Below are 20,025 nucleotides of genomic sequence, written 5' to 3'. Positions count from 1 at the left end.
TAACTTCACTGCTAGTATTTCTATGATCACCTGTTGCTGACAGCATGCCTCCAACTCAGACTGCTCCTCTCCTTCCCTGTGGTTTTGGACCACATGAGGGTCTGGCAGAGCAGATGCTTCCCCAGTAGCCAACTGTTCCGGTGGTGCCTGGGTTGCCTACGTGAGGAATTCAAACACGTCTCTGGTGAGGGTTTGCCATCAGGTATGGCTGTACTGCCTGGAACAGGCCTGCTGTCCTTCAGTATGTCAAATATAAGGACACTGGATTTTGTGCTGTTGATGACTGCAGGATAGATCCATGCTTACACCATTGATCTAACTGAACCTTTTCAGCTCCCTGGTAGTTTCGTCTTTTTTTTTTTTTTCTTTTTTGTAGTTTCTTAAGCTGTGAAGAATTGATTTAATATTTCTTAGTCTCATTTAATTGCTATCACAGGTGACCATGGTGATGACTTACTTGACTAAATGTCCTGGTCTTTCCAGTAGTCTGGTTTATCTGAAAGATGTAAAATTAATCCTGGCCACTCATATGTGAAATTCAGCATCAGTTGCCAATCAGTCATCTTTAAGGCTGCATACTCTAAATCCTAAGAATTATTTTTTTATAGGTTCTGAATCTTTGATCTGCAAGTAATAGGATTGTCTTTTCTGTTGTGGTTTTGTGAGTACAAGACACTTTCCCCATTTTGCATATAATGTAAAATATTTAATCTGCTTTTCAAAATATGTTCCTTTGTTAGGGAATAATATCTAGGAAGCAAAATAAAGAAAGGTAAACATAACCACCGGGACTTTATTTTAATTTGTTGAGGATAAAAATGACTGGAAATTTAAAAAAACCAAAAATATAACAGGGGAGATTTATCTTAAAATTACTTTGTGTTTAAAACAATGTAGAATTTAGTAGCAGATCTATTTCTCTATAATCTTGTTTACTATTAGTTTATTGGTTACACAGTTCAATGACTGTAAAATATGGAGGTATCGCCCATTGCTGAGTTGTCATCAACCCACTGAAGTGAATGGAAGGAGCTGAAGATCTGCCAAATATTTGCTTTCTGTAAGCTCTGAAGTCTTTGCTTTCTCAGCATAGCGCTAAAATGGTTTTGTTCCCTCTTATTTACATGTACTGCCAGCAATTTTTTTTTTCCATTTAAACCTGGACATGTGTTACAGGGTTGAAGTGCACATGTGGGTGAGGAAGTTAGGGTAGTTGCCCCTAAAATCACGGATTCTTTGAGATCATCCCCTTTCCATATGCAAATAGAAGATGATTTCTGCACTTGCAACACTCTTGAATTTTGTCTTCGTACACCTTTTAGTATCTACCACTTCACACCATTTATTTTCCTCTTGCACTAATCTGTCTGAACATCACACAGGTGGGTCAGATTTTTTTACTTGTTCTGCACAACATTTCTCTAGGTCCCCGTCTTGTCTCCTCCTGAGACAATATCTGAAATCTAACCACTTTATTGGTAGTGTCAACAGGACAGAACAAACTGTTTTTTTCTCTGACAGATTTTTAGTCTAGACATTGTACAAGCTGACCAAAGGGTGTAGGCTACAGGAAGCATGACTGATGGAAGAAGTCCAGCCAGGAACCATCCATACACTGACTCTTGTTGGCTTTAAAAATGTTTCTTGGGGAAGTACTTTGTCCTGAACTTATTCCCAAGTTTGCACTCCTTATAAACTTGGATGTTAAACTTACTGCATTGAAAACAAATTTAGTAAAAGGAGAAAGACCTCGGGGGCATAACTGTTTCTTTTCTTCCCCTTTATTTTTCTCCAAGATTCCAATCTTGTATTAGGCTTGTCAGAGGTTTTACATATTTGGTACTCTCTTGCTTCCCACTTCTTCAAGGCACATAAATCCATTCAACTCTATCACCTTTGTGATATTGCTAACATACAACTCTCTTGATCAGTCCACTGTGAAAATTCCTTCTGCTGCCTTCATTTCCTCCTGTTTGGGCTGCAGTAACTCACAGCTCTTGGGCCGTTAACTGCTGCAATACTCTGTAGGATTGGTACTCACAGTAGGTTATCACAACCCAATGTTTTTCGGACAGTGACCACTGTGTGCTTTAATTCCTAAAATCTTTAACAATGTGGTCACTTAATTGTGTCAAAAAACTTGAATTTGTTAGCATGTTTTCACTGAATTCCTCCTTCTAAATCAGCTTGCATTTAGTTGATAATCTTAAGGGTCTTTTTTCAGCCTCAATGATTCTATGATCATAGTTAATATCTTCCCTGACCTCAATTGTAGTGCCATTCTGTGTCAGATCTGTCTGCTACAGGAAATTTTTCATTCACTTTTAATTCCAGATCTTCCCTCTTCAGATCAAAGGTTCCATGGTGAGTGATTAAAAAAAGGACTACTAAGTGGGTAGAAGTTGAATGGATGTGAGGTACTTGAACTGGGAGAAAGATTTTTTTTTTTTTTCTCAAAAAATGGATGCCACTTAGTTCTGCTGCCTGAAAGATGATTATAGTAATTTAAGTTGATCACAATTAGACCTTTAAATTTGCATAGCCTTGAACTGAAGCATTTTTATTTAAATTCATCACTCATTATGCCTTTACATGTACTGTTCAAAGTCTGAGGACTGCATAATTTACAACAAAGAAAACAAGTCACCGAATGTAATGAGCTAAACTTCTAACAATACCCTCAAATTTCACCTGCAATTAATCACTCATGCTCAGTTGCAGAAAAAAATGTTAGCATTTACACATGTAACTGCATGTAGGCACAGTCAGACAGAACCTTTCAGTGCTGTCACCCCTGTTGGATTTCAGGCAAAAGAAATAAATTGAAATACTTTTCTTATAAGGGCTGAGTGAATTATTGTTTCATAACATTAGGGTGGTAGATTACTAAGAGCACACTAGACGTGTGTTCTGTTCTTGTTTTTATGACAAATAACAAAGTACGAGGCTGGAGAAACGTGCATGTTGTAGACTTGATTTGCATACAGCTGTAAAGCATTTTTAGGACTGGATCTTTGTTTAGCTGTGTGTGATTGTGAGTTTTGCCTTTAAATTGCCCAGAACGAGTAGTTGGACCCGGGTCAGGAGTGGCCAGCTGCTGCAGCTGTGGGATGCAAACTTGCGAGGGTGTGAAAAGGGCATGAAGGGCTCTGCGAGCACAGGGCTCCCCTAAAGGAGCTTTTTTGGTGTAAACTCTGGTATGATGGCCTTTGGCAGTGTGAAAAACCTTCCTATGGGAGGAAAAATGTTATGGAGCATGTGGTGCAGTCACAGTAATACTTCTGAAATACAAAAAAATCTTGAGCTTCCATGAAGAAGTGGAAAAGTCTGAAAAGCAAGCAAAAAATAATAATTGAAATAACACATGTATCTTTTGGGCTGTCACTTTTAAATTCTGATTGATGTAACTTCTCTAGAGTAAGTTTTAACTTTTTGATTTGAATTGGCACTTTTTATGTGGTTTCCCTTTCCCCACTTCCATGCTTTCCAGGCTTCCCAACACATGCTTTGTTCATTTGGTTTTAATTCAGTCCCAGCTAAGTATCTCAGTGCCAAAACAATTCCTGTGTGGGTAAACAAGGGAGCTTGTGATGCAGGCAGTCACTGGTCTTTATGGCCACATTTGTTCTGGTAGGAGCAGCAGCCAAAGGCTGTTCTGGGTCCTATGGCCAAATGACCTGGCACAGCTTGTGTCCATGCAACTAAATTAATTTATATCACCCAAACAGGGTGACCTAATCCAAACTTACTTCCAGGAATACTCCCTGGCCTGGACTGTTTATTTTGAAACTCTACCTAAAATTGTGCCAGATGGTTTTCTGTACAGGCAGGCACGTGCAGACCTCCACCTCTGACCTGGCTGTGGGTCTCATCAGCCTGTGTCAGGTGCAGGCACTGACTGGCACAGGTCGCTCTGGGCGCCCACAAATTCTGACTCGTGGGCTGTGTGATTCTAACGTTTCCAAAGCTCTCTTAAGGTCTTCTCTGTTAATGCCTCTGTTACATTGTGCTTGTACAGACAGGCTGATGGAAAACCCATGGAAATTACCATTTTCAAAGAAAAAGTGAAAAAGGAAACCAATTGCAAAGGAGAAATTATTTATGTATCTCCAATAATAGCAAATTACAGAACTGAAAATACTGGTTTTCTTAATGCGTGCATAGTTTTCACTTAAGTTTAGAAACATTTTAGTAGAAAATAATTTATAAAAATATCACAATGGAACGTGCCAGAGAAGAGCCAAACTCAGCATGAAACGCTTGTTATCAAAGATCTTAAGGGAATAAAATTGAAGGAGCAATGTACAAAACCTCTGTGTTTATTGAATACCACCTGTGGGTCAAAAAGCATGAGTGCCACCAAGCCCTCTTTCAGCGAAAACTAAATTAAGATCTGGGAAGTCTTTTATAGAATACATTAGGTAAGGATGTCTCCTGCATGAGACATAAGAGCTTTCTGATTTTTTTGTAAGAGCTACCTCCACTGGTAAAAACATAAAGGGAAAATAGTTTAGGTATGGCTTAAGAGAATGGCTTTTCCAGTCTTAGGAAATGAAGAGGATTGATATTTACACTGTCAGTAGTGGAGATATTTTATGAACTGCTGGCAGCCAGCTTAGGTAGCAGAACATGTTTGTATTTATTCTGGGTACACACATTTGCTTTCACAACACAAATGGGTTCAAAGATCACAGACACTTTGTTTTAATGAGTAATAGTTTCACTGGCTTCATTTTTATCTCTGTTGTCTCCTTGCAGGTCAAAGCAACAGATGCAGATGCTGACCAGTTTGGAGAAATTGAGTATTCTCTTTACGATGGATTTAATTTTTATGAAAAATCCAAAGCTTTCCAGATTGACCCACACACTGGTCAGATCTTTGTGTCTCAAGACATTGACAGAGAAGGAGATCCAACCACTTATGATCTCTTAGTAAAAGCTACAGATGGGGTAAGTTTCACCTTTCTATACTGCCAGATTTGTGAATGCATTTGCAAATCTGGATGTCTGATATACTTTTAAATGAGAATGTAGCAACTATGTTAAAAATTGCATGAATTTGAATAAAATGTCTTGTCTTTAAAGAGAGCAGAAAATTCTATTAATGAATTGGGAATTTCTACACAAACTAATACAATTCGCTGGGAAATACCCAATGACTCCTAAATGAAGTCTGGAAAAATGTTTCTAGGATGTTAGTCCTTGCTAATTTTCCTCCTCCTATTGGAACCAATGGGCTCCAAGTTACTTCTGCTCCCTGCTTTCAAGACCACTGTGACAGTAATAAGACAGTTCCATGGGCTAGAATTGCATGGCTACTGTGGGTGACAGTGACTTTCCTGGGTAAGTTCCTTGTCCTTTCTCGGTGGCTGGTGCCATTGCTGCTGCTGTGACTGGGTGCAGCCTCCCTGCAGCTGCATGTCTGCAAGTTTTCCCACTTCTCAAGATCTGGTGCTTGTAAGTGAGCATTCATGGTACAGCAAGGGCAGGGTAGTTGTATGTGCCTGAAATAGTCCATTGCAGATCCTGGCAAGGAAGATGAGGAGACATTTCTGTGGTGTGAACATATTAAGATGTCTGGGGATGGACGCCTTGCCCACCTGATGCCATGTAACAAAAGATTTTGCTAGTAAGCTCCAAAAAATAATGGAAGAAAACTATTCATTATATTTTCATTATGAAATATTCATTTTGTGATTTGCAGTCTGAGGTCATTTTTTGCTTTGTAAGGCCCAATTTGTACTTGTCTTTACCTTCTTCAGCTTAATGGTGAATTGTGAAGAAACTGAAGAAAAAGGTTATTGGTTGCCTTCAAATGTTAAAATTAACATAAGGATACTTTTTGAAATGTTATTCAGGTCACATTTTGCAGTACAATTTGTCCTGAAAAACATGGAAATTCAATTATTTCAGGCTAAGCAGTTTTTATTTCTTACTTTGAATATTAAAATTGCATTTAAGATAATGTCCTAAATGTATCTAATCTAACTTTTAAAAAATGCAGTTGTCTTAGAAATGCTATATTTTTCATTAAAATGCCTGTAGGATTTTTTTTATTGTACACTGAAGAAACTTAGTGAACTATGATTTCTATACCTATGAGTCGATTAACTTAAACAGCTGCAGTTGATGGTTGTATTAATTATTTCATTTTGAGAATGTAGCCATTGAGAGTATATCTGTTTTGTTGAATTCAGATATTTGTGTAATAGTTAAACAATGTTTTTTCTTTAGCTGTCGCAATTTAGTGCTCATTTCAGAGGCTACAGAAATATTCTTTAATTAATATTGCCTTTAGCAGTGTGCCTTTTCTTCCTCATAGATTTCTTTAGAGCAGAAAAAATTGCATAAATATATGGTATATTTGTTTCCATACTCATCTGATTTTAATGTCTAATAACTTGACCCTGCTCATCGCAGGGGGTTTGAAAGGTGTCTTCGAAAGGTGACTTCCTTTGAAAGGTCCCTTCCTACTCAAACCATTCCATGATTTTAATATAAGGATATAAGAGTGGGTTTTTTCAGGACAGTGCCTGTAATATCTATAGCAGAGATAGTTCTCTCTGACCATTTTGGAATTTCACTTGTATGTGATTTCTGCCTTCAAAATTTATACTTGAATACGTATATCCAAAAAAACTTTGAAGAGTAAAGCAGTCTGTATTGAAATGTATAACAGCAGAAAATTTGGCATTCTGCTATACTTCATAATTTCATTTTTCCTATCATTCATGTGTTTTGAAGCTGTATAAATGTAAAGGACAGATACACATGTCTGGAATATCAAGATTAATCATTAATAAACAGTATGTGAGAGCTGAACAATAGCAGTGAAATTCAGAGAAGTGTGTAAGATATTCAGTCAGCTACAGAAAATTATTTTGAAAACCTGAAAGAAAATATCTTTGCACGAAGAAAAACTTGATGCCTTAATTTCTTTAGTTAAATTACTGCTCTATTGATACATCTTAAGTTAAAGGAAAATAGCCAATGCATTGAAACTATAAGGTATTATGTTTTTAAATTGCTCTGTCATTTATCTCCATTTATGGACCTTGTGTTTTCAGAAGTTCAGTAATGGGGAGAAAGGTTCAATTTTTTATTGCCTTGTTTGTGACAGGCAAGGCTTGATCTTTTTACTGGAATCAGCACTTTGTAGAAGTTTGCCCATCTGAGACCTAAATACTAAAGCTCCTAAATTCAATATCAGCTTTTCAAAATTTTCAGTGCACCTGAACTTGTGTTGACCAACTCTCTACCCTTAAAGCAGAATTGTAGTAGGATATTTATCTTATTTCCTGACATTCTGTTGCTGATTTTGTTGGATTAAAGATGTTAGGTATGGGGCTCAAAGTAGAGATTGTGATCAGGGGAGAAATGTGCACAGAAAAGAGAGAGGAGGGATGAAAGGTCACTTGTGACAAAGAAGGGTAGAGAGATGAAAAGGAAAGAAAATAACACAGTTAATTAGAAGTGAGGAGGAAAATAAAGTATTTTCCAGGTGTTGTGCAGTTTATCTTACAGCTAAGCTATCGGTTTCCTGCACCTGTTCCTGGCTACTCCATTACACGGCTTTAGAACTTGTCAGTCATGTCTTAAATGCATTGAGTAGAAAATGTAAGGAGTGAACTTGAATTGCACACAAGAGCCCATGGAGAGGCAGGTGGGAAAGAGCTTCTGTTAAACTGATTTTAAATAAACATCCTGTGGGAGCACTCTCACTGATTAAGCAAAGATGAAAAGAAGTATCCTTATCTCTCCTATATGAAATGGTAGGTCTTCAGTTTTTCAGCTGCTTCACCATCACTGCAAAGGGCTCAGTACACCATCAGCAGGGGTGTTAGTGACTCTCTTACTGCCTTTCTGCATAGAGGCACTTTGTCCCTTGCTTTTTGGTAATCCACCTGGCCTATCCAATTTTATTTGTCTTTTATATTGGAGCACTTAAAATCTAGATATAAACACTGGACATTCACAGGCAAGGCTTCTGAAGAACTTAAGGCTTTTGAAATAATTGCAGACATCTCTCCACTTTGACAGCATTACTTCAAGATGATATATCCTTTAGGTTTACAAAAAAAAAAAAAGCCATTATGACTGTTAGACTCTGTATCTAACAGTCCAGTTTGGAACAAAAATTTGATAGCATGGTTCGCTGACAAAAACTTTGGAGGTTGTGATGAAAATCTTGATAGAGTTTTAAGCATTTTACAGCACCAAAATAAAGAAATACAGCTGCTCAAAATAGCATCATTTCTACTTATTAAGACAAAGAGTTTCCCCTGCCCAAGGCACTTTTTTTTTAAGACTTGATAAAGAGGTCTACTAGCTTTTAGCTATTTACACACATTTGATCCTTCTGAAGTAATGAAAACATTAATTGTTGTTATTTGGACTTGATGGTAGTTTGTCCCCTTTTTCTTCCATGAGGGACACAACCCTCAGGACTCTGTCAGAGAGGTCATTGTAGTTGTGACTTTGTTGCACCAGAGAGTACAACAGTAGTGAAAAATACTTGAACATTTGAGGTAAGGGATTTTAAAATGAACAGCTGTGGCTTTCTGCTCCTCGTTAACATGTTTTGACAAGTGTAATTTTCTGTCAGCAATAGATCTTGTATAAGTCAGCCTTCATGTTTTGGAAGATAAATGTTCTGCTTGCTTCTGAGCAGACAAAGTATATCTACATCATTAGAAATAGGAGTTTTAGTTCCTTCTCAATTGGAATGATGCTCTTTTTCAGATGTCAGAGCAAGAATTGGGCCATAACCAGTTAATATCATTAAGTTAAGTAAATGTCATATTTGGCATGTGAAGGTATACACTGCTTCTTCAGGAAAAGAAGATTATGTCTCCATCATAAAATTTGGTCAATTTTCTTAGAGAATAGAAATTTCCCAATATACTTAGAGTTAATCAATTTCAATAGACTTTTCAGTCTTTACATAACTCTGTAGCACAAATGTAAATTGGCTGAAGAATGGGGTTTGGGAATTTTTCATATCTGTTTAGCAATAATGAAGCTTGAAAGAAACAGCTTAACACAAGCTCTTGTGAGTTTGGTTTCATGCTGTTCCAAACATCTTTTTTAGATACTTTTTATTCTTGACTTCACTTCTTCCCTAGTCCTCTTCCCTTAAAAATACTTCTGATTTCTCTGCTTAAGTACCTGAAAGCTGTGGACACACAGCTTTCTGACAGTGAACAGAGCACATTCCCTCCCCTTCCTCTGCTTTCCTTTTTTAGCTCCTGTGCATCCCTTATCATGGAAATCAAGGTACTGGGGAAGGGGCTTGCCCTGAAGTGGAGGTGTTGGCATTGGGCTCACTGCTGTCTCCATTTCTCCATATTAGAGTGAGGTTTCATGGCAGTCCCAGTAATTTGTAGGCTGATTACTGTCCTTTAGAGTCCTGGTCTGCAGGCAAGAGTCCTGGCTGCCTGTGCAGCAGCATGAGCCCTGGAAGCATGCCATGCCTTATTTTCTTCAGAAGCACACCAGGAGGATGTGGGATAGATCTCTTTGTTTGTGGGGGAAACACAGACACATGATGCATAAGATCATCTTAATTTTCCACTTACTTCAGTCTTTATGGGAATGTCACTTCACCCAATCGAGGTAACATTTACAACACAGAAAAAAAAAAAAAAACCAGGATAAAGCAAAAAATCACTATGCAAATGTGAAGGTAAATGCTAATAATGTTTGGTTTTTTTTAAAAATAAGTCTGAACCTATGGACACACTAAGCAAACACTCAAAAATAGTTTTGTGGGACATTGTTATATGGCAAGGTAAGTCTAAAGGAGTCATATCCAGTCTGAATCCTTGGATAGTTTAATGAAGGTCAGGTTTAAAAATAATTGATGTGAACAATTGGATTGCAGAACTATGCAACATAGTTGGTTTGGGGTTGGTGTGGTTTTCTCTGTACCACAGCTACTGTGACTGCAAAATGAAGTTTGCACTAGCTCAGCATAATTTGTGTGTGCATGAACATCTGATCTGTGTCAGCAGTTTCTCAAAGTGACTGCTAAAAGCACAGCATGCTCAGTGGGCTTTGAAGAGCTCAGGATTCTTCCTCCATCTGTATTTTAATGTAACACATAAAGCACATGCAGACTGTACATGCCTGTGCTGCTTTGTGCCTCTGAGCATGCCAGAGTGCCCCAGAATTCACTGTTATCTCTGCCACAGTGAACTTGCTTTCTTTTAAAATTGCTTGTACTTCCTATGGCTACAAAATAGTCCTGGAAAAATGAACCCCTCCAAACTCATGGAGGGAGTCCTCCAAGAAGTAAATTGCCACTAGTTTCACTCAGGTGCCTGTGGGATCTATACTTCTGTACCCAGAGAATTGTCTTTTTTGCAGATTGTCAGAAAATTCAGTGCTTTGTCATAGCAAATCAGTATTTTTCCGTAGTATGGTGTGATAAACCAGCTTGTAGTTGCTCCTTTCTTCTTCAGTTTCACTCCAGAGCAAGGCTAAATGTGGTCCCATGTGGTATTTTAGTGGGCTTTTGTGGGGCATCTGTCAGTAAATTGACCATGGGTATTGCAGACAGCAGCCTGACAGGTCAGCTTTTGGCTGTCCTGCTTTTAGTTTGTGTCCCTGGTTGAAAAAGCCTCATGTTCACCATTATGACGGTCATGCTTTTACATCTAAAAGTCTCATAGAGAGAAGTTATTCCTGTTTTGCTGGAGCACCACAGTCACCTGAGGGGCATGTCTTCTTGGAGCATAAAGCCCTGACTTTCATCTGTGAAGGAATAAGTGGGGTGTTGGAGATGTCAGCAGAAGCATGTGAGGTTAGACTAGCAAAGTTTTTGATGTGTGCTGCTCATTAGCATTAACAAAACTGACTTTTTGTGTTCAGGCCTCGCTGTTGTAGAGAAGCTGATTTTCTTTATGCACTCCATCAGCCCTTGGTGTTGTGCTGAGCACATAGCTTACTTCTGTGCAGTGTTTTGGGGTATTGCAGATACTGTAATTTGCTTTTAATGGACATTTTCATTGATCCATATTGTTGCAGCATGCTCCATTTCCTAATGATGGACTGAAGCCAGCTGTGTACCATCCTATTTTAAAAATTATCTTGTTTTTTGTTCTTTTTTTCATATTTATCCAACAGGGTGGTCTGAGTGCCCAAGCTTTTGTTCGTATTGAGATAGAAGATATTAATGACAATCAGCCTGTTTTTGAACAAGACACCTATGTGACAAGTATCAGCAGTCACACACACCCAGGAACAGAAATCATCAATGTTGCTGCCACAGACAGAGATTCAGGAATATTTGGCATTGTCACATACGAATTGGTTCCAGGAGAATTTTCTTCTTTTTTCACAGTGGATTCATCTACAGGTAGTGTATGTGTCTATGAGTCAGAAAGGTTATAATTATACAAGATATATATTCTCCTTGATTATGCTTTTTGTATTTGGAGTCATGTCACATGGGTGAAACTTAGATTCTGATGGGAAATAATTCTAGAGGTAGATGGAGGATTTAGGTTTAATGTGAAACTTTTGCATTCACTGGAATAAGCAGAAAAATGGAAAATATAGTACATGACAGCACAATGAAGAACAAGCAGCATGCCACATATCCACTATTTTCAGCCCTAAATCTATAGATCATTGTAAGAAATAATTAATTTTTTCTCTTTTACAAAAATATCTGCATTTCTAAAATTCTTACTCTTGAAGAGCAATAAAACACCCTTCACAATGTTCCTCCTTTCATTCCTTTTGTATTTCTGTTCTAATCTTCCTCTGTACTGTGCTAGGATAAGTCCTCATTCTGGTCAGTCTTACAAGGCATATTTGCCTCCCTGTTTGACTCAATGTTTAGCTTTCTAACTGTGCTTTTCAATAAGTGATTGACTAAACAGAAATTGCCATTTTTCTTGAGGGCCAGCCCTTGCATGTGAATGTATCCTGATCAACAGATGGTCATGGCACAGATTATTTTATGTGTTTAAGATCTTTTTAGCTCTGATACATGTGTGTATATATTAGGTCTTTAGTATTCAAAATCTTGCAAGGTTCTATTCTTTCTAATAGGTGTCTATTTTTACACAATTCCCAAAACATTCTGATGAACAGAAGAAACTAATCTTCTTAGGAAGTTAGGCTGCTTGTCTTGGCTATTTCAGAATTTATTTAACTGTGGACTTTTAACTACCTGTCAAGTCAGGTTCTCAGGGGCATAACTGATGTCAAAAATACGTAGGTCAGTCAATAATTAGGGAGCTGGATCTCCACAGGCATTTAACTGGTCATTTTAAAACTGTCCCATCAGGCTTGTTGAAGGGAGCCCCTGTGGATCACATTAGCAGCACTGGCTTTGCAGCAACCCTGTGCTGAAAGAAAGCCTTTTGAAAGGTTTCTTCCTTGGATTGTGACCTTTTGGCCTCTCTTTCCAGTTTGGCACTTTGTATAGGAAAAATGTCATGCTTAATGATTAAGACTCTATAAGCTTGTAAGTTACTATTACCTCATGGATCTATCATGGTATTTTATCAAAGGCAGACCAAATTCAGGGTGAAGTTGCTTGAGGTCATTATTGCTGACATTTCATGATGAGAAAAGCTCTTAGGTTAGACACTATTCCCAGCATTATAGTGCTTGGAATCTGATTGCACTTAATCAGATCTCCTGGGCAATTCACAAGGTCAGACTGTGTCTAATTTTAACTTATTAATATTAATGCTGTGGGCTCTTTTTTTTTCTGAATACATTTTTCCATTTATATTCTTCCACACCTATTGAAAATAGGGCTTATGCCCAGTCACTGGTGAGGCAAATGATTTTTAAACTAAAATAAACATTTTAAACAAAAAAGCCCCAGCTCCCACCCCCCCCCCCAAAAACCCAAAACATTAAAATTGCCAATATGTCACACAGAAGTTTTGCCATCTTTAAGCTTGTAAACCTGTTCAGTATTTAGAGAGAGATGAAACAAGTGGCTCACTGTTAGGGCACAGAGATTTTTGAGCTCTTCCTCCTTACTTCTTGTTACAACAGAGACGTTTTCCAGTGTTAATTGTGCTAAAGCTGTCTTTATATGCTCTGATTTACGGGCTAGTTTAGCTGTGCCTCTCTGAAGGTTATGTGAGGGATTTCATCTAGTTAGCTGGGCAGTATTTTGTGGACAGAGGGCAACAGACAAGTATGTGAAGGAATAGGGATTCTCCAGGAGATGGGTGCTCAAACCAGAAAGCCAAATGAGATATTACAACTTGGCCTCTGTTTTTCTGATTTTATGGATGTGCGGTCTGTTTCTGTTGTGTTCTTCATTTTTTCCAATTTATGTATGTATGGCATATTCTGTTTTATCTACTCTTCTCATTATTAGAGGACCTGAACAGAAGGACAATGATGGTGTTGGAGAATTCTGTGGATTTGGCTGCCTAATAGGCTTTATTTTTTCAAATAATTTTTTCTCTCACTGATAGAGAATTTAGAAAGGAGAAATGAAAATCAGTGCATTAGTAATCTTGACTTACTATGTTCATTATAGCCTTTAATATTTTACGTGGACAGAGTTATTTTCAGTATTATGAGATTTACAATAATTAGTGGCAAATGGTGTGTCACATTACACTATGATCCATTAACATAATATGCAAGATGATGCTGTTGTCCATGACATATGTAATTTTTCTCTTTTTTTGCGTTTTCTCTTTTTCTTGCCATGAAAATTTCTCACTGTAATTTTCTTCAGGGATGGTTGTGGAGTGCTGCACTTAGAATATTCACTAAAAATTGACTTTTGAATTTTTGGAAGATAAATGGATAAAACAGTAAAATGACAATTGAAACCAAAATTCTTCATTGCTATGTCTTGCTTCTGGCTCTTGTTTGTTAAAGCTCTTAGTTTTTGTATGAGCTGTGTTCAAAATATCCTACCAGCTGGTCAACTCCTCACTATATGGAAAATAACAATACTGCTTTTGATACATAGATATGATGAGGTTGAGGCACATCCAGGCTCTTTGAAGGGGCTCCATCTTTTGTTTCAAGCACTGGGACATGTGGATGTTGTAAATAGATAAATTCAGTGGGAGCGGGAAGGAACATCCTTTCATTGCCCAGACTGACATTCCACTGAATTCTTTTTCAATTCTAAACAAGATTTTATTAGTTATATTTGTTTGCTATTTTAGCTTTTAGACACTGCATTTATTGTTTGTGATATGCTCTTGTACTCATAAATAACATTTATTATGTTTCAGTTTTTGAAAAAGTTGAAGTCTTTTTCATTTGATTGATGGTAGACTTTCCACAAGAAAAACCACTTTAAGAACTGTGTAACTAGAAAAATGTATGGATAGGAAACTGTAAACCAGCTCCTCTGCTGGTTCGTGACTCTTGCTATCGTTTGTTTCTATCGTTTGTATGTTTGTTTGGTGTAAACAACATCTTGGCTTCATTATGTTGCCTTTTGTAGATATCTGATCCATGCATGATCTATGAACAGTACTCATGAATTGATTAGAACAGGGCAAGTTGAAGAGCTCTTCTGGGTAAGAAACTGTTTGAGCTATGTTTGTTTATTTTCCCATTGTTACCTAACAAGCTATCTGAAAGACAGTGTATTTATAGTAATGGCTGAGCTGGTAATTAAAAATGTAAGTCACAGGATGCAATCATAAGTGTAGCAGAAAACCTATGCAGTGCTTGACTTTAAGACTTTAGGATTAACAAGTGATTTAGGAAACTTCCATTACAATAACAGCATTAATACTTACCTTTACCCGAGGGCATGTAATTAATTTTACCATTGATCTTAGTGATACCCTTTTCGAGAGATTGGTAAAAAGATAGTTATCATCATCATCATCATCGTTCTGGTTCAAAGAAGTTGTTTCAAACCAACAAAATTGTAGTCCTTGAAAATTATTCTGGACTAGTGTGACTTCGAGTGTCAGTCTTCAGGTAAATAGTCTGTTCATATATTTTAAAACAAATCCCCTAGCTAGTCCCTGTGTGCAGAGAAAACTTCTGTGGATGCTAAGCAAAAGGCAGCAGCCATGGTTTGTCTTCATATGAATGTATTTGTTATTTAAAACTAGCATGAAAACCATGTAGAGAAAGTATCATTCACTCATTGTATGTTACAGCAGTATAAGCATTTAATTTAGCTTCTGTTTCTTTAAATTCTATAAGATATTTAGGCTCGTGTTTCTGTGATTCCTACCTAAATTAGATGCCTAGAAAAAAGGCTGTGACCTTCCTTTTGTGTATTTCATTGAGAATGTGTCTGTCAATATGGCTCATAGCCCTGGGCTGGATGCCAGGTGCCCACCAAAGTCACTCTATTACTCCCCTCCTCAGTTGTGCAGGGGAAGAACATGATGACAAAAGGCTTGTGGGTCAAGAAAAGTGCAGGGAGAAATCTCTCAGCAATTACTGTCACTGGCAAAAGAGACTCAATTTGAGGAAATGACTTTAATTTATTGCCAATCAAATCAGAGGAGGGTAATGAGAAATAAAAACTACATCATAAAAGACATTCCCCCCCATCCCTCCCTTTTCCTGCACTTAACTTCACTCCCAATTTTCTCTATGTCCTCTGGCCCCGGCAGCACAGGAGGATGGGGAATGGGAACTGTGCAGTTCATCACAGGTTGTCTCTGCTGCTCCTTCCTCCTCACACTCTTCTTCTGCTCCAGCACAGGTCATTTCAGCAGGGTCCAGTCCTTCAGGAACAGAATGATCCAGTGTGGGTTTCTGTGGGGTCACAAGTCCTGCCAGCATACCTGCACCAGTATGAGTTTCCCATGGGGTCACAGACTTCTTTGGGCATCCATCTGCTCCAGCGAAGGGTCTTCCATGGGCTGAGGGTGGATCTCTGCTCCCCTGTGGACCTCCATAGACTGCAGGGGGAAGCTGCCTCACCGTGCTCTGCACCACAGAAGCCACTCCTGTAGTGCCCACGTGGCCAAACCCTTCACACATAAACACAGTACACTGAGATACTTGGAGATCTTGCCATTGACTTGAAGATATTTGGATCACCATTCTGTTAAAATACTTTCTGTTACTTATTTACACCAAAAACCACATTTTGAGGAGAGCAGACAAGCCTTGTTGCAAGAGCTGGTTAGTAGTTGAACACGTAAAAAACAAAAATGTGACATAAAAAAAAGCTCAGCACAGAAGTACAGGTCCTTCAAAATTAACATTCTTTTGTGGGAATTTTGACTTTAAGATGCTCTCTGATTTCTTTCTAGCAAAGGGCATCATGTGACTAAAATGTCCTGTAAAAGATTTAGAGCAGTCTAGGAGCTTAGTCTGTTGGCAAAGAATAAAAGGATGAATACACTTAAAGATCATGCAAATTTAAGAATGTAAGAAGTACCTCATCCAAAAGCCAAATTCAATTCCAGCATCTTATCACTTTAACAGTGCCTGGTAATGGATACAAGAAGAGGAGTTGTGTAGAGTTTGTACAGAATAGTGCCTCACTGGTATATATTTCTTGTGGTAGTGTTTATTTTAGTGCTGTACTACTTTAATTACTACACTATGGAATTGCACATATGTAAATGCAATTTAACAGCAAACTAACTTATAATAAACTTCGATTTGGTTCAGAATAGATTCATTCCAGTTAAGGATGCTGAAAAAATTATTTTTATTAAAAAATAGGACTGTTTCTTAACAGCTGCATCTTCAGAAATGTTAATTGCTTTATTTTTATTGCAATACAGGTTGAAAAGTAATGTTGAAATACCAAAATTTATTTTTATGGGGGGAAAACCCCAAAACTTTGCTTAACTCCATGTATTATACACAGTTTAATATATAACAGATTGTATTAGGCATCAAAGTAAAATGGGGATGCACCCTTTCTAAAGCAAACAAGGCCCATATTTATGATGATTGATGATGTTTTCGTATGGTATTGTAGGGAAAAAAATACTTTATTTTTAAACTACTTTTGGCATTTTCCTACAGCATGTAGTACATTTGCTAAACATATGAAGAACTTCACATAAATAGATTTAAAATTAGGAGTGCTTTATTTTGGAACATTTTGAGGCCACTTCTTTTTTTAAACTGCAATTTCTTCAATTACTGTCTTTCTGATCTGTCATATGATATTGATAGTGTATTTGGAATGCTGCAAATCAGTGGAATATGTCTGAGATGTTGGTTTAGCACAGTAAGTTTTCACCTTTGAAGAACTTTGTTTGAGTTAAATCAAACAGGAAAAATTAGAGTTATTTGTGGGCATTTACCTTCACTGAGATCTTGCCTAATGAGAAATTTGTCATAAAGAATGCAGAAAATAGTATGTTGTCCTAGAAGCACATGCTGTAGTAAGTGTAAGGGTGCAGATTTTGGCCCTGAAAGAAAGGTGTGTAGCAGAACAGCATGAAAAAATATCCATACTGCTAGCTCCTTATGTGTCTCTCTTTTTTTTTTCTTTTATGTATAAAATCCAATAGAATCAACTATCTACAAAGAGAAATATTCCTACAAGCTCTGTGCCAAAAACTCAACAATGCAATAGTGGAATGTACGTGAGATGATTTGTGCATGGAAGAATGCAAACTATTAACAAAAATACTTTAGCCCACCCTCCTATGTCCTAGTTAAGCCAATGTCAAACCTCAGAAACAGAAGAACCCACCAGAAGAGGCAAAGAGTGAACTTCCTTGGCATTGTACAAATGATGTGAGCTGATTAAAAAAAGTGGTGAAAAGGGAAAAATTATGCCCATTTTAGTGGAGGAGAATAGTGTGATATTCACTAAAATTTAGATGATCAACCCTTTTCTTTGCTAGAGACTGCATGGGTCTCAGAGCACAGGATATATTTACTGTACTTTGTGTTCTCAGTTAACTTAAAGAAAAGAAGTGTCAGGTCACACCAAGGGAGTAGACAGCTGTGGTACAGTGTTTGAATGAATGTAGCAGGGAAGTGTGTGCAGCAGAAAATCAGTCTAGGTAAATGAAGGGCAGCATCTGGAATGTTTTGTAATGCTCTTAATATAAGAACAGTAAATATATCTTCTTTAGCTTATAGCAGGCTTCATTCTGTGTCTGTCCTGATGTTTTTTTCTACAGTACCTTCAAAGAAAGGTTTTAACCATCCCTGGTTACCATGGCAGTTGAGTTGTGTTACCAGGTTGTGCAGTGGGCTATTGTTGGATCTAGAGGCTGGCAGCTTGATTGAAAAGGTCCTTGACCGAAAAGGTCCTTGATTAAATAGACATTTTTGAAAAACTTTGATAAGTAAGTAAGGAAAGGTGACCTGTTGAGAAGGTGTGGAAGGGCTGGAGCTGTGCAGATTACAGGGGGAGGTCTCTGCCTTTGTCTTTGACAATACAGCAATTCACCAGGAAAAACTCCTGCCCACTTACTGATGTAAGCTTAGATTTCTGGATGGACTCGTGCTTGTGTGAGAGTGTTCTCTTTGTACACAGTCAGACAGCAGACACACTCTGAGTTACTATTAGGTCAGATGAAAGGAAATAAACCAGGGCAGAAACAAAGGAAATCTTATAACAGTGAATTATATCTCTTCAGTTATCTGTTCTACTGAAAAAGTAGAATTTTCAGAAGGGGTTTTTGTGGTGTTGCTTGTTTGTTTGTGGGTTTTTTTAGGGAATAGTTATTTAAATATGTAAAAAAACAAAATAGAGTTAGGAGGCACCTGATCTTCTAAACTGGCAAACTGTAGTCTCTAGGGATGTCAAATTTTGCATCCCTAATTACAAGACTGCTTAAAAGGCACTTGTGTAAAAGAAAACAGCCTAGATGATACAAAACCATTCTAGTACAAAACTCATGCTTTCTTTTGCTTGATATTAGAGGGTGATGCTCAGGTGGGTATTCTGTTTGTGACTAATGGAACTGCTATAATTAGAAATTTGTATTTTATGTGTTGATGAATACTTCTTAGCTCACTAAAACTCTCTGTAACCTATAGTATTTGAAATAGTGTCATGCTTCTGGGGGAGCTGCAGTGTTAAAACTGCTTATGTTCGTTTATAGATCCAGGTACTGGTTTGTTATGTGCAGACTCCATGGCCAGACTTTCATGTGCTAAGCTAATTCTTGTGATTAAACACAGTATGTTTGTATAGTATTGGTTATAGACAGTAAGTCCTTTTATAGCTATTTTTCTTTCTAAGAGGCAAACTATGAATTGAGCACAAGAATTTGCTACAGAGGGGCCAGTGTTTGAAAGCATCTGCAGTGCAGGGGTATGAGACCTGTAAAGTATAAATGTAGCTAGAAGATTGGTATGGGTTCAATCAGTTGTTTACTACAAAAACATTCAAACAATGAATATTTTCAAACTGAAGAAGTCCTCTTCTTTGCTGAAATGCAAACCAGCATTAGAACCATTAGATTAAGCTTTTTAAAGACTTTTCATGTGAGGTGAAGCTATGTGTATTACAGTAGGTAGATTGTAAATAATAATTTAATTCCTTCCTTCCCCTGGCCATTATTAAACCAGCTGTTCAGTGTATTTGGCAGTGTTGCTATGGTTACTATCAAGCATTCAGCTTCACTAAAAAAGGCGCATTTTAATTATAGGTGAAATACTAAAGCTGGAACTGTATGCAGTGCCAAGATGACAGCATAGGCAATGAGTGGGACAAATTTAAATAGAAATGTCAAGCAGAAGCACTATCATTCCTCCTTAAAGAAATGCTAATTTTAATGTTAATGCAAAATGCACATCTCCTAACTGCATTGATCTTCTGGAGGATCACTCTATCTGTGCTCATATTGAAGTTTTTTCTGACATATAAAAAGCAAAGTTGTGCATGCACCCCTGCACTGGGAAGCTGCTGAGTTAGAGTGGGTGCTCTGGGCAGATCAGTGGGTCAGCTCTGACCTGCACAGTAGTGAACAGCAGGTACAGTGGCCAGCTTTGAAGGTGAACTGGGGTGAGGAACCATTTGGACCTTTTGACCATCTGCTTGTTGTCTGAGCTGTGTCAGGTGATGCCAGCTGGCTCATCCTAGGTTATTTGCTGAAGAAATAGTGCCATCATTTAAAG

At 37.7% G+C, this 20,025-nt stretch overlaps 1 protein-coding gene across 1 annotated transcript in view; it reads left to right on the top strand.

Annotated features, from left to right (window-relative positions):
* DCHS2 (dachsous cadherin-related 2) overlaps positions 1-20,025 on the top strand; it is a 105,186-nt gene that overhangs the window by 38,728 nt on the left and 46,433 nt on the right. Inside the window, exons 2-3 of the mRNA XM_054633831.2 lie at positions 4,759-4,950; positions 11,128-11,359. Of these exons, the coding sequence (XP_054489806.2) occupies positions 4,759-4,950; positions 11,128-11,359 (424 nt within the window). The remainder of the gene's footprint in view (positions 1-4,758; positions 4,951-11,127; positions 11,360-20,025) is intronic.

This window comes from Agelaius phoeniceus, chromosome 4, assembly GCF_051311805.1.
Source record: "Agelaius phoeniceus isolate bAgePho1 chromosome 4, bAgePho1.hap1, whole genome shotgun sequence".
NCBI classification, from domain to species: domain Eukaryota; kingdom Metazoa; phylum Chordata; class Aves; order Passeriformes; family Icteridae; genus Agelaius; species Agelaius phoeniceus.
The sequence above is the reverse complement of the archived record's forward strand: the minus strand, read 5'-3'. Positions and strand labels throughout refer to the sequence as shown.